A 13,992-nucleotide genomic window follows, 5' to 3' on the forward strand; every position below is an offset into this window, starting at 1 on the left:
CCCCTTACCACTACCACTTGGGCGCGCCACGGGCTGTTGCTGCGTTCAATAATGCGCTCTTTCAGGAGCCTGTCTACCTCGGTCGCGATAAACCGCCTGTCCTCCCAGCTGTACCTCCTGCTTTTGGTCGCTATTGGCCGGCAGTTAGGGGTAAGGTTCGCGAATAGCGAAGGCGGCTTTACCTTCAGGGTAGCCAGACCGCACACTGTGAGGGGCGGCTGGGACCCACCGTACTTGAGCGTGATGCGTTGGTGGTTGCACTGGAAATCCAGGCCCAAGATCACGCTCGCACATAGATTCTTCATGATTAATACTTTAAAATTATCATATACAGTTCCGTTAACGGACAATTGTACCGTGCAGTAACCCAGAATGGTCGATGTCTGGGTTTTATCAGCCATAGAGATGGTACCCTGAGTAGGGACCACCTTTAGGGAGAGTTGTTGTGCCAGTTCAGGGTGGATAAAACTCTCCGTGCTTCCACTGTCAATTAAACATTTAACCCTGCACCCGTTTACCTCGATGTCCACCATTGATTTGGATAGCGGGTGCGGCCTGGTCTGGTCCACTGTGACCGATGCCACTGTAGGGCCCTGATCAAGACAAGATGGCGTCCACGCTGTCTGCTCATAAGATGGCGGACCCCACGAGGTCGGGCAAGATGGCGTCCAAGATGGCCGCTCCCACGGCGCGCACGCGGCGGTGGCGGGTTTTCCGGCGGTTGGTTTTCCGGCGGGGTTCCCTCTGCACACCTTCCCGAAGTGCCCCTTCTTACCGCACTTAAAGCAGGTGGTGCCTTTCGCCGGGCACAGGTTTCTGGTGTGCTTTGGCTGCCCGCAGAAGTAGCAGTTGGGTCCCCGACGCATCGCGGCTGTCGTAGGGCTTCTGGGGGGAGAGCGGGGCCCCGACGGTGTCGGGCTGCCGGGCGGGGAAGATGCCTTCCAAGATGGCGGCGCCCTTGGTGCACACGTGGCGGCGTGGATGGCGCGGGCTGAAGAGTAGGCGTCCGAGTTTCTCTGGGTCACATCCAGGGATCGCGCGGTGTCCGCAGCCTGTTTCAGGTCCAATCCCGTTTTTTCCAGCAGTCTTTGCCGGATGTAAGTGGAGCTGAGGCCTGTGATAAAGGCATCGCGAACAAGCTCGTCAGTGTACACTGCGGCTTTTACATCTCGGCACTTGCAGTGTTTGCCAAGCATTTTCAGGGTGCCTAGGAACTCCTCCACCGATTCCCCAGGTCGCTGTGCGCGAGTAGCGAGCAGATGCCTAGCATACACCTCATTCGTAGGCTGCTGGTAATGCGCCTTTAAGATGTCGCAGGCGGCCAGGTACGTGTCGGCGTCTTGGATGAGGGGGTAAACCCGGTGGCTTACCCAATTCCGCAGAATTCCGAGTTTCATACTCGCAGCGTCCGTAGCGCCTTTGACGGCTGCGGAATTGTCCAGGAAGAATTCCATACACATAAACCAGTGTCCGAAGCGTGCTGATGCGTCCGGAGCATGCTGATCCAAATCCAAACGTTCGGGTTTCAGGAGTTGATCCATTGTGTTGAAAAATAAGTTAATAAAATTGATGTGCCTCAATAATTCCGAGACTCGATGTTAGCGAAACAAAACAAGGCTTTTATTAACTTAGAAGGTAACACGTAGTGGAGAGAGGTATCTTCCATCCGGAGGGCTGCAGTACTGGATATGAGGCCAGACTGAGCTTGCTTACATAGGGGCCAGGTATGGGCGGAGCCCTACACACAACACATTCCAATATACAATACAATGGTGAGGAAACGGAACTGGGGGAAGGGAAATGAAACTGAAACCGACCACAGTCACAGGCAGTGATGAATGGAATATTTCATCACATTTACCTTCAAATATTGTGCTACAAACAAAATAATCCCGTCCTGAAGGAGGTGACTTACTAAAGTACGGTTCCAGAGATGTCAGGAGGCCTCCACTCCCTCACCAATCTGGACAGTGAACAGGAGTGGAAACGTTAGTGGTTTTCCATTTTATTTCCCGTTCCCTCTGCCTTCTGCCCTCTGCCTTGGGCTACTAAGGGAATGTACAACCCCTACTACAGTGTCATCTGAGACCAGCTAACTCAGCTCAGAACAGGGTCTCTCTGGTCTGTATGGCTCAGTACCTCGCCTCATGGTGCATTTACCCGCTGAGCCATCAGGGAAACTAAACAATCTATCTTGTGTAATGACCCAATGCAAATGTTAGCACTGATGAATGAATACAGTCCCCATTGCTTATAGCAGGCACGTTGGTGTTTAAGCGATTTGCCCGTATAGGCAGTGGATGGTATAACAAGTAGCGGGAATACATCAAGCAGTCATGCGACTAACTGCACCTGTCCTCTGTCTGTAACAGCTGGGAACATAATGAAGAAAAGTCTGGATGCGCAATTCCAAACCACAATTCCATGTTCTACCCAATTTTTTCTAATTGAGAGCCACAGTTCCAGTCAATCACTTGTTGAGGGGCCACTTTCGGGCATAAGGGGACCCAGGTGTATGTTTGCTCCTGACTTCAATCGTGCCACTGTAGGGCTAAAAGTACCAGTAAGTTTCTACTTTAATGGAACTATTTCACTGCATGGAAGCTCATGGAACCGACCTTTTATTCAAACGAATGGAGGAGGACCGAAGTGGCAGAGCAAGAAAGGAAAGCGACAAGACAAAGTATGCCCAACATAGCCAGGCTGCTTACTGTGTTCTAAGCTGCGGCTTTGTAATTGACTCCTATGGCACTGGCAAACGATTAGCGGTATTTGCCCGATATAGGCGACTGCCTGCGATAAGCATGGACAGAGTAAGTGGTGGGGACAGTACTTGGAAGTTAATTGAAATATATATTTCCTTCCACCTTCTGCACCACTTTTCAAATTCCAAATGATGAGCTTCCTCAGCCTTTTGTGCAGCTTTGCAGTTAGCCTGCCATAATCTTGACCGGGAGCATCCAAAAGTGACTCAGCAACAGGTAACAGGGTGAAATAGGGTAAGGGAATGCTTGACTGGGACCATTGTCAGGAACACTTCCAGAAACAGTGCTGAATCTCTCATTATATTTCCTTCCCAAGAATTAAAAAAGATCAGGCAAGATCAACTGCCTGTTTTCCAGTGAACAAAAAAAAAAGGACAAACCATTATAGGCACGATAGCCCTAATAAATGTTCATTCCTTTGGTATTAGAGAGAAAAAGGAGAAGGGACCTATTACATGGGATCCCTACCCTCTTGTGTTGCCCCAGGATTTCCAGGGCTTCCATAAAGGGGCAGACCTGGGCCTACACCTGCAGTAGGAACAGGTCTAAATTATCCTTAGAAATAAGGTGGGGTGACGGCATTGCCAACATTCCCGCCTCAATTTCCCCAGGTTGCATCCAAGCGATGAAATTTCCAGTGGTGTCCCAAGAAGTTAGTGGACGGACTTGTGCCTGAGACCATTTCAGATCAGCGTATCCGAGGGGTCCAAGCAACAAGGCGCAGAATGCCTAACAGTCTGGCAAATATCCTGAAACCATTCGCACAATTCCCCAATCACAACTTCAATGCCATTGGAAAGCAGGCTAGTAATATTTATTTATGAAAGCAAATGTGAAGATATTCTGAAATAGTCAGAGCAACATCATTATAATCTCTCATTACAGCAATTTTTTTCCCCCCCAGGTCACCACTGAATTGCCACAGACAATCTCAGACCGTGACAATAAAAACCTCAGATTAAAAAAAGCTCTTTTAAGTGCCCTGTTGAGTTTCAAGTGATGATCTTGTGAAGCCTCAAGTGCTTTTAGTAAAATAGTGTTACCAGTATAACTATGCAGTAGTTTTCCCAAAAGTACCAAGGCTGTAGTATTTTGAAATAGCTGAAAGGGACAATACCATGTTTAATGGAACAGTCGTCATCCAGAGTAAAATTAGGGTCACTATAACATCAGCTGCAACTTCTTATAAAATGGTACAATTCACCTTTTTATAGAGCTGGAGTGCGATATCAATCAGAAAAATAGCCATTTATGCAGCTTAGAAACTATACTGTAAGCTGAACTGGTCAGAATATTCAAACTCACATCAATTTTATCATCCATAACAATATTATAGCATAGGACAGCATTTAAGTGTGCTCATCAAAATGATTTGCATTTGTCACTTCCCTTAAAATAAAGCAATTCCAACATGTCTTGAAAAAGGAAAGGCTTACAGTGGAGATTGACATTAAGGGCCTATATGGTTTGACTCCTCAGCAAACCTTGTTCGCACCTGTAACAGTTTGTGACAGTGTAAGGGTTAGCTAATAGGCTCTGTGGCATTATGGTACCTGGATGTTTTGTCCCCAATGTTCCAATGTCTCTGTTATCTTCACTGTAACCAGCTCTGGCTGTCGAAACACCTCACACTCTATCACTGCCTTCATCGCCATGGAGACATTGCAGGAGCCATTATAGATGAGAACTTCATCTTTTTCTACTTTAGGGCTGAAATGAGAGGGGAGGTTAAATGGGGTGCCATCAATCTTAATGAAATGCAATTATTGTTGCACTTATTAATCATCACAAGCCATTTGCTCGTGGCTACTCCAAGATGCAATTTGTCAAACTTTGTAAATTTCTCTAATTTCATGCCTTTTTTTTCTCTCTACTTCAGATTGTTTTTTTTGTTGGAGCTTACCTGAGGAAGAGGCCAGCGATGATTGCTCGAGATGAACCGGCAGCTATGCTAATGTTCACTGTTGAAGCACAGATGGCATCATCGCAGGCATACATGAAGGCCCCCGGTAACGTAGACGCCTGAGTGCCCGCTCGAATTGCGATATCACACAGTATGTACCGCGCGCTGGTAGCATTGCAGCTGTTGTTCTCAGACACCGTCAGACTGCACAGGGTTACCAAAGATGCTGACAGAAAGACAATATTGCAGTTACCACTTTTTAATACCAAGTAAAATAGTCTGACACAAAAGTTGCTTTTGAAGGAAATCACTTTGAAGAGAAATTGCTCCTATGAAAATTTTGAATTTCACAGATCACAGAAATCACAGAAACCCCACAGTGCAGATAGAGGCCATTTCGGCCCATCGAGCCTGCACCGACACATATCCCACCCGATCCCCGTAACCCCTACACCAACACATATCCCACCCTATCCCCATAACCCCACGTATTTAATCCCCCTAACACTAAGGGTCAATTCATCATAGCCAAACATCCTAACCCGCACATCTTTGAATTTCTACAACTTTTTTTTTTTTTTTTTAAACAGGACATAGGTTATATTTAACTAAAAGGAAAAGCCCTTAAAGGAAAATCACTAGCATACCTTGGTCACATACAGTTTTCACCTGCATGTTGGACATTACCACCTCACCATAATAGGATTATTACTTTGAGCTTGACTCTGTAAGCTTAGGCCAAAATATGTGCCAAAAGGCTGCTCTTGATTGGAATTTAGAAGTAATTATTTACCCTTAACAGAGAGGGAGTCATTTTAAGCCAACCTGCCAGGTTAAGGGTAAATAGTCAATAGAAAGTAAAATCAGACAGGGTGTATAATGGGCATATAACGGGCAGCTGGTCTGACATCGCCTGTTTTACACCATCACCGAAAGTTAAAGTGACCCCTAGGGTGTCAGAAACAAATTTGTTCCCACTTCTCTTAAAAGTATATGGTTGAATTGTGCTTTTGGGAACAATATTTGATTGAATAATTCTGATAAATGTTTACAACAGCCTCAACATTTACCACTACGAATAGTATTCTTATTATAGTGTCCATACTAATGCAAAGGGTCTGGGTTCTACAATGGAGGTTGACTGTGACTTGACCTGTAATGTGGCATTATTTCCCAGTGAGCAACCAACAATTATCACCCAATAAACATGAAGTGATTACACCACAATCAACAATCCTTCAGTATTGGTGTCATCAGCCATCAATGACACAGTAGATGACAGAATCGAGAATTATTTTGTGCACTTTCTTTTGTATTCAATAATGTGATCAAAATAATATTTCCGTTGAGTTTTTTTTTTACTGTTGAAAATGCAAAGTGAATCACCCGTGTTTGTGTCAAATGCATTTAATACCATGGTCATTACAGCTACAAGAGCAACCAATCTGATTGGGTCATCCATCACTTAACACCACAATGTCAACTTGTTCTGATTTTATCAGCTTTTTGCTGCAGTTCTTTTTTTTTAAATCTCTGATAGAAAAATGACAACAAAAGACTTTTTCATTAAAGGCCATTGCGTCATTCCACCAGACAACTTTTGGGCATTTGCTGAGTGTCTGAATTAGCCTGGAAATAGTAACACAAAAATATAACATCGCACATTAGCAATACAAACTCTGGCAGTCAGCCGGCAGCTCTAAACAAACTCAGAGAATGAAAGATGGATGAATCACTACGGGATTCATCAAGGAGATATTTTGGAAGAACCCAGCCAGTGCTAATTGTAGTTGATGAGATTGGGAGAAATTAACAAAGGAGTTCCTTCACAAAACCATCCTGGAAGCAACGACCATTGATTGCCTGTACTCTCCCAAATTATAACATTCTGGCCATGTGAATTACAGAATATGAGGACATCACATTGAAAGAGTTTGCAAAGTATACATTTCTGCTTACATGCAAAAACATAGGTCAATCTACGATCTTCAAAGTGGAATTCATAATGTTGCTGCATCTCCAGACACTCTGGGCTAGAAATTCGGCTCCGCAGTGCCTGATTTTTCGGCGCTACATGCGCTGTTTTGTGTCCAAAATGGCAGTTGCACCATGCATGCACACTTCTGGTGTGAGCCGCACCAGACACCATTTCGGTGAGGTCGTTTGCATTGGCGCAGAGAGCCTGCGCCAGAAGTATGAAGAATAGGCAGATCGTGACATCAATCAGCGTGCAACACTGATTTGATGCCAGTACTGCCATTTTCGACCTCAGCACTGCAGCTAATGCCCTCTCTTAACGTCCCACAGCTGAACATGTGTTCAGTAGCAGGAAGGAACCCCCACCAGCGCTATTTAAAGGGATCATTACCTGCTTTCAGGTTAGTTGCTGATTGATTTCTACTGGCTCTTGGCGAGTTTGTAGAGGTGATTCTTGGTTTGGTGTCTTATTTGAAGTTGCTGAAGTCTCCAGGGAGTGCTGTGGCAGGTTACTTCAAGGCTTCTGCTCAGACCAGTTACTCCCACACATTGGTGCTGTACTTTTTATCCCCCTTGGCTTGCAGCATGATAGGGAGAATAAGCAGACTCGACACAGAGGAGGACAAGCTGCTCAAAGAGGGAGAAGGGGGAGAAGGGCTCTCAGCAGGAGGCAATATCCGCCCAGGGTCTTCAGGGAGCACTTTTCCTACCTCAACCTCAGCAAGGAACAGCGTATGCAACATCTCCGCTTCGCTAAGGAGGTGCTCACTGAAATGTTCCACCTGTTGCAGGCAGACCTGCGGCCTCAGAGCAGGGCAAAGACAGCATTCCCAGTGGCTGTCAAGGTGACCGTGGCCATGATGTTTTGTGCATCAGGCTCCTTCCAGGCTGGTTCAGGCGACATTTGCAACATCTCACAGTTCGCCGTTCACCGTTGCATAAGGGAGGTCACTGAGGCCCTGTATGCAAAGAGAGGTGAATACATTACATTCTCTCTTGCCAGAGAGAAGCAGGCGGAATGAGCACGTGGCTTCACCAGGATAGCAGGCTTCCCCATGTTGCAGGGTGCCATTGACTGCACACACATTGCTTTGCGGGCGGTGCATGTGAACTAGGAGATGTACCACAACCGGAAGGAATTCCACTCCCTCACTATCCAGCTGGTGTGTGGCCATACTCAGCACATCATGCAAGTCGATGCTCGGTATCCTGCAGCCATGATGCCTACATTCTGTGGCAGTTCACTATACCATCTGCATTTGAGCCACTACTACAAACCAGAGGATGGCTATTGGAAGCCAAGGGCTATCCGCTGACCACCTGGCTCATGACTCCGGTACGCAACCCAAGCACACGTGGCCAGCATGCATATAACGAAAGCCATGCTGCCACACGGAATGTGATCGAGCAGACCATTGGCGTGCTGCAACAATGCTTCCACTGCTTGGACCGCTCTGGAGGAGCCCTGCAGTACTTTCCAGAGCACGTCTCAAGATTCGTCGTGGTCTGCTGCATGCTCCGCAACATCACCATCATGAGGGCACAGCCCTTGCCAGCAGGCATACGGAAACCAGCTGAGGAGGAGGAGGAGGGGGGAAGAGGAGGAGGAGGAAGAGGAGGAGGAGGAAGAAGAGATGGAGGAAGAGGAGGAGGAGCCAACCAACACAGTCTCTTTGTGCCCGGGGTGTCTGTGATCGACTCATCCAACTGCGGTATCAGTGACCGCAACCCTAATTCCCCATTCACCAACAGCGCCACACCTTACCTTCCCTCTCTTACTGACCATCACAGAGTCCTCTTGGCCACAATGCTACAATAAAAGCCACTACAAAACAAGCATTCCAAACCAAAAATTTATAAATCTAAACATTCCAATATTTCATACATAAGTCAACCAATCACCTTATGCATTCCCTTAGTGCCTGTCTTCCGTGTGCCTTTGCCTGTCCTAGACTAGTGCTCCTATGCAGTGCGACCCCAATGACTGCAGCATGGCTGGTGGAAGGCTGCTGACTTTCAGTGGGGAGACTGCAGATGGTCTTGCAGGACAACCTCAAGCAGCTGTGAGCCTAGTAGGCCCGGCTTCGGTCTGCACCACCTCGGCCTGGGTGGCAGCAGTCCGGTCTGGCTAGTTGACAGGCAACAGCAAGGGCACTGGCAGAGTGGCAGCCATGGAAGGACATACGTTGTCATCCTGAGACAGGACAGCAGATTGGTGCTCCCCTAGGGTGGCGCCTTAGATATCCTAGTAATCTGCTGGAGGACAGATTGCTGGACTGCTGTGACACCCTGCAAGCCCCTTTCAACACTAGTAACCGCAGCCATGATGGCAGCAGTCAGTGCTTGTGTGGCAACAAGCTGAGCTTGCATGACTTCAGTCTGTGCTTGCATTGCAGCACTCAGACGTTGGGTGGTTTCTGCTTGTGCAGCAATGGATGCTGAGACTTGAGAATTGCCACAAGTTGCTGGTTGATTTGCACTGCTTGCCGACAGCTTCACGAAAACAACAGCTCGGCCTCAACCTGCCCATGAGTTTCATGAAGTTGTCACGTTTGCACATTAATTGCCCATTAAATTCACCACAGAAAGTTAAGTCTAGTAATTAATACCATAATTACTCATTTAATGATGTAATAATTGTTATTGACTACCTAGAAAGTGAATAATTAAAAGTGTGGAGTCTCATTCTTTCAGGTAATGAATTGTTGTTGGAGTTTTTAAAAATTTCAAATTTTAAATTTAACATTTTTTCCTTATGTTTCCTGTCTCTTTTTTCCCCTCTCTTTATTTACCTTTCTGTACCTGATTTGACATTGAATTCACCCACTCCAATTCACCCTCCTTCTCAGTCCTTCCTCGGTTTATTTCTCAATCCTTCAATCTCATTGGTTGAGGAGATACTTTTAGTCCTGACGTTCACCAAGATCCCAGATGCCCCGTTGCCCTTGGTGTTATCATCTTACACTTCCAGCAACTTACTGGGCAAAACATTTTTGAGCTGAAGGGTGTATGAAAACACCGAGCGAACTGGGCATGCCCACTCCAGAAAATTCTGACCCATTGTGTTTTGCGCATGTTGCATTTCTTTTAAGGTAAAACATGCCTCCAAACTCAAAAATGATCTGAATTGGACCTAAACACAGATCTTTGTAAACTACTGATTTTGTTCCCCTCTTAAAAAAAAACCTATCTAGTTATACTAGTCATATGTGTTGGCAACTGACATGAGTAAGTTAATTCATTAATACCTCTTCTATGGGCTGCAGCAACAAAACGGAGAAACATCACCTCCAAGCGCCATCTCCGCTGTTTACTTTTCTCCTGATCAAACTTGGAGACCAATAACGCCCATTGCTAAAAATGGGGTCATCTGGTTTGACACTTTTAGCTTCAACTGGAGATCTGATGGAAACTCAAGACTCGTGAAAAAGGTGGATCTCCCACTGGCCACGAGTCTCAGGAGGTCAGCTCGATTATGTTGATGAGCACCATTGGCTGTAGTTGACGGCCCCATTAATGTAAAAGCACCTCGAGATGCTACTGATCCACCTCTTGTGTAATGAAGTGTTTAGCCACCTGCTCCCTGTTACGGTGGCTGAGCAGGCTTGTACATAGATACATAGATACATAGAAGATAGGAGCAGGAGTAGGCCATTCGGCCCTTCGAGCCTGCTCCGCCATTCAATGAGATCATGGCTGATCATCCAAATTCAGTACCCGGTCCCTGCCTTCTCCCCATATCCCTTGATCCCTTTAGCCTTAAGAAATATATCCAACTCTTTCTTGAATATACTTAATGAACTGGCCTCCACCGCCCTCTGTGGCAGAGAATTCCACAGGTTCACCACTCTCTGGGTGAAGAAATTCCTCCTCATTTCAGTCCTAAATGGCTTACCCATTATCCTTAGACTATGACCCCTGGTTCTGGACTCCCCGGCCATCAGAAACATCCTTCCTGCATCTAGTCTGTCCAGGCCTGACAGAATTTTATAGGTTTCGATGAGATCCCCTCTCAATCTTCTAAACTCCAGTGAGTATTGTAAAGTCTGTGTGTTATATTGCGAATTACTACACAGACCACAAGAGTAAACTTTAACAGGGCTTTACTATTCGAAGGTCAGGGCGGAACTGCCCAATAAATCATTACACAGCACTTATATACCGGTGTGGTCACCGCCGGTATTACAGTATACAGCAGCCAAGATAAAGTAGTGCAACCCCTAAAATAGTTCTCTTAAAGGTGGACGGTTACATACAATAGTTCTCTTAAAGGTAGAACGGTTACATACACTACAATCCTCCCTTTTTAGCTTACAATATACCTATTCCCCATTAAACAACATCATAACATATATTCAACTTCATGTAAAAACAGTTCACAGATGTAGTCTCTGCGGGAAACAGTTCACAGATTCAGTCTCTGCGGAGGCGCCTCCTGCGCTTCCTGACTCGGTCGGGATAACGCCTCGGTGGTGTAGTAGTTCTCGGTGGTGTAGTAGGTTCACGTTGCTGGGGTGACTCATCCAATAGTCCTCCACTGGACTTAACAGCTTGAACTTCCGTAACTTCAGAACCAGCCTTGCTTACTTCTAAAGGCTCGAGTACCTTGGGAAGTTTTCCTACTTCCAAACTGATTTGACTCAGTTCGGAGGGACCACGTGCGTGACCTGGTAGAGGTGATAATGGTTCAGATGGGTCATCATCTTCTGCTTCGTCTTTTCCTTTTCTGCTTCTTGGAGACTCTCTGGGCTCCACTCCCAGCTGCATGCACAGTTCCTCCTCCTCTTCCTCCTGTTGCCGTATCAGCGCCACCATCTCCCGGTGTTTCTTAGACTTTTTGTGATTCTTCATGGTTTTTTTACTTTGGAAGACTTCCCCACAAGCTGGGCAGAACAGGTCGTGGTAATATTCGGTGTCGTCCAGGTAGTGGTAATAATCGGTGTCGTCCTGAGCTAGGCCAGCGAGAGGGTCCTCTATTTCCTCCATGCCCAGCTGGACATTATCCAGCTTTCGTTCCAAATCCAGACATCTCTCCTGAAGAGACTTCTTCATGCGTTCAGCTTCATCCAGCTTTTTCTGGGCTTCCTGCAAGTCTTTTACCAATGACATCATTTGTGATTTCAATACTTCAATTTCATTCGGAGATTGATTGATCGGACTATTCAATCCCTCTACTGGAGCAGCTGTTTCAGCATTCTGTTGTTCTACATTGTCATGAGTCAGCGTACTCTTGGCATCCAAGGGCTGCTCTGTTGCAATCTTCTCAGTCTGTGTTGCAACCTCAGCTATTTCAATAACTTTTGAGAGCTCCGAACCCCTTCCCTTTGAAGATTGAAGCTCGTGTTCAAGTTTTTCCCATTTCAGAGTCTTGTCCCTCAGCATATGAAGGAGTTGGCTGACCGTTAACTCTTCTGACATCAGATGTTTCCCAGTATCGTCGTCATGTGTTTTTGATGTATAGGCTGCAGGGCTGTTTGTAACCTTGCACTGGGGCTCCTTTGCTGCTTTTAATTCGCCATCATCCGCAGCCTCCACCATTCGAATTTCAACAAATGAATCGTCCGGTGATGCTGCACCCCACTTCAGTAGGAGCTCAGAATTCATGGCAACCAAATCAGCCTTTTCTGCCTGCAACCTGCTAACAAGCGCCTTCAGTTGTTGAACATCTTGCTCCAGCAGATTAGGGCACGCACCTTCAGAAACCGAATCAGCTTTGATTCGTTTGGCCTCCTCGCGCAGACGGTTTGTGTGCTCCTGCTCCATTTTCTCCATCAGCTGCTTCTGTTGTCTTTCCAGATTCTCCCACTCTGTGTCAAAGAACTTTTTCGTTGCATTCATCTCTTGCTCAAGACGGCGAATCATTTGTTCTAATTGCTGTTGTAGTTTGAAATGGAGTTGAGTTCGAGCCCGGTGTTCCTCAGAAATGTGCATGTCTGAAGACTGGACAGACTCAGAATTCTCTGTCAACCTATGTTGTTGTTGTTCGGTGGAAATCTGTTCTGATACTTTGCTCTCTTCTGAAGCATTTATGCACTCCTTCGTTTTTCCATCATTAGTCTGCAAGTCCATTTTAGACTTGTCTTTTGCACATGGGCTGGTCTTACCATCATCAGTTCCAGAGTCTGAGCTGATTGTCTTCACCGAGTTCTCACTCTCTGCTTTGTCCCCGTCACTGTTGCATATGCCCTCATCCAGTATTCTGGACAATCGTGCAGGTTTGACATTTTTCTTTCCGGAATCTACCGTTATTGCTTTTAGGGAGTGCCAGTCCATATTTATTTTCCTGATCCACTCCCGTCCCAGAAGTGGTGGACCTCCCTCGGGTAGTACATATAATTCCATTCCTTGGTGTTCTTTGCCCTTGTGTATCACCTTGACTTTTATCTTTCCGATAGGGTATACTTTTTGCCCCGTGTATGTCTGCAATACTATCTTCGTGTCCCGTAGGGGAATATGTTTGAATAACTTTTTGTAATCTTGTTTATTCATGACCGTCAACGCCGCTCCGGTGTCCAAGTCCATTTTCACATGGACTCCTGCTATCTGCAGTGTGACCCAGATAGTTTGTCGGTCAGCTTCCTTACTCATATTGTGAATTCTCAGACTACCCAGTTCCTTGCTGTTGGAGTCTGAATCCGAATTCTGTTCATCCGAACTCTTCTCAGCCACCTTGTGTACCTTGCTGTACTTTTCCGGCGGTGACCTTTTTTTTGTTGCTGGTCTTCTTTCCTGACCGGCATACTTTAGCTATGTGACCAAGCTTGCCACATTTTCTACATTCCTGGTTTTTAAACCAGCATTGGTTCTGGTCATGTGTTGTCTTCCCACAACGATAACATTTCGTTGTACCCGAAGTCATTTGATCCACGCTGAGTACCGCTGCCTTCAGCTGCATTTCCGCAGTGCCTCTCGCTGCGGCTTCGTGCGATGCTGCAATAAGGACAGCCTTATCAAGTGTAAGATCGTTCTCTTCGAGCAGTCGCTTTTGTGTTCCTTCCTTCGACAACCCGCACACGAACTTGTCTCTCAATGCCTCTGTCAGATTTTCCCCAAACTGACAGTATTTCACTAGTCTACGCAGTTCAACCAAGTACTCCGCGTTGCTTTCCTCTTTCAGTTGCGTTCTCGCATAAAATTTGAATCGTTCCGCTAACATCAGCGGTGTGGGGTTCAAATGATCCTTCAGGACAGCAACAATATTAGCGAAAGTCTGATCCGCCGGTTTAGCTGGTGATAGAAGATGCTTCAATAGCCTGTATGTCTTCGCACCCATTGAGTTTAGTAAGGTTAGAGCTTTATCATCATTTGCTATTTTATTGGCCTTACAATATATCTCGATGCGTTCTA

General features: G+C 46.2%; 1 protein-coding gene across 1 annotated transcript in view; it reads right to left on the reverse strand.

The window, feature by feature from the left end:
- Positions 1-13,992, reverse strand: part of LOC147112824 (fibrocystin-like) — a 610,710-nt gene that overhangs the window by 529,832 nt on the left and 66,886 nt on the right. The window contains exons 11-12 of the mRNA XM_085998227.1: positions 4,669-4,894; positions 4,319-4,475 (exon numbers count right to left, since the gene is read on the reverse strand). Of these exons, the coding sequence (XP_085854353.1) occupies positions 4,319-4,475; positions 4,669-4,894 (383 nt within the window). The remainder of the gene's footprint in view (positions 1-4,318; positions 4,476-4,668; positions 4,895-13,992) is intronic.

The sequence above is a fragment of the Somniosus microcephalus genome, chromosome 9 (genome assembly GCF_052327205.1).
Source record: "Somniosus microcephalus isolate GS21.2 chromosome 9, FLI_Smic_1.0, whole genome shotgun sequence".
NCBI lineage: Eukaryota > Metazoa > Chordata > Chondrichthyes > Squaliformes > Somniosidae > Somniosus > Somniosus microcephalus.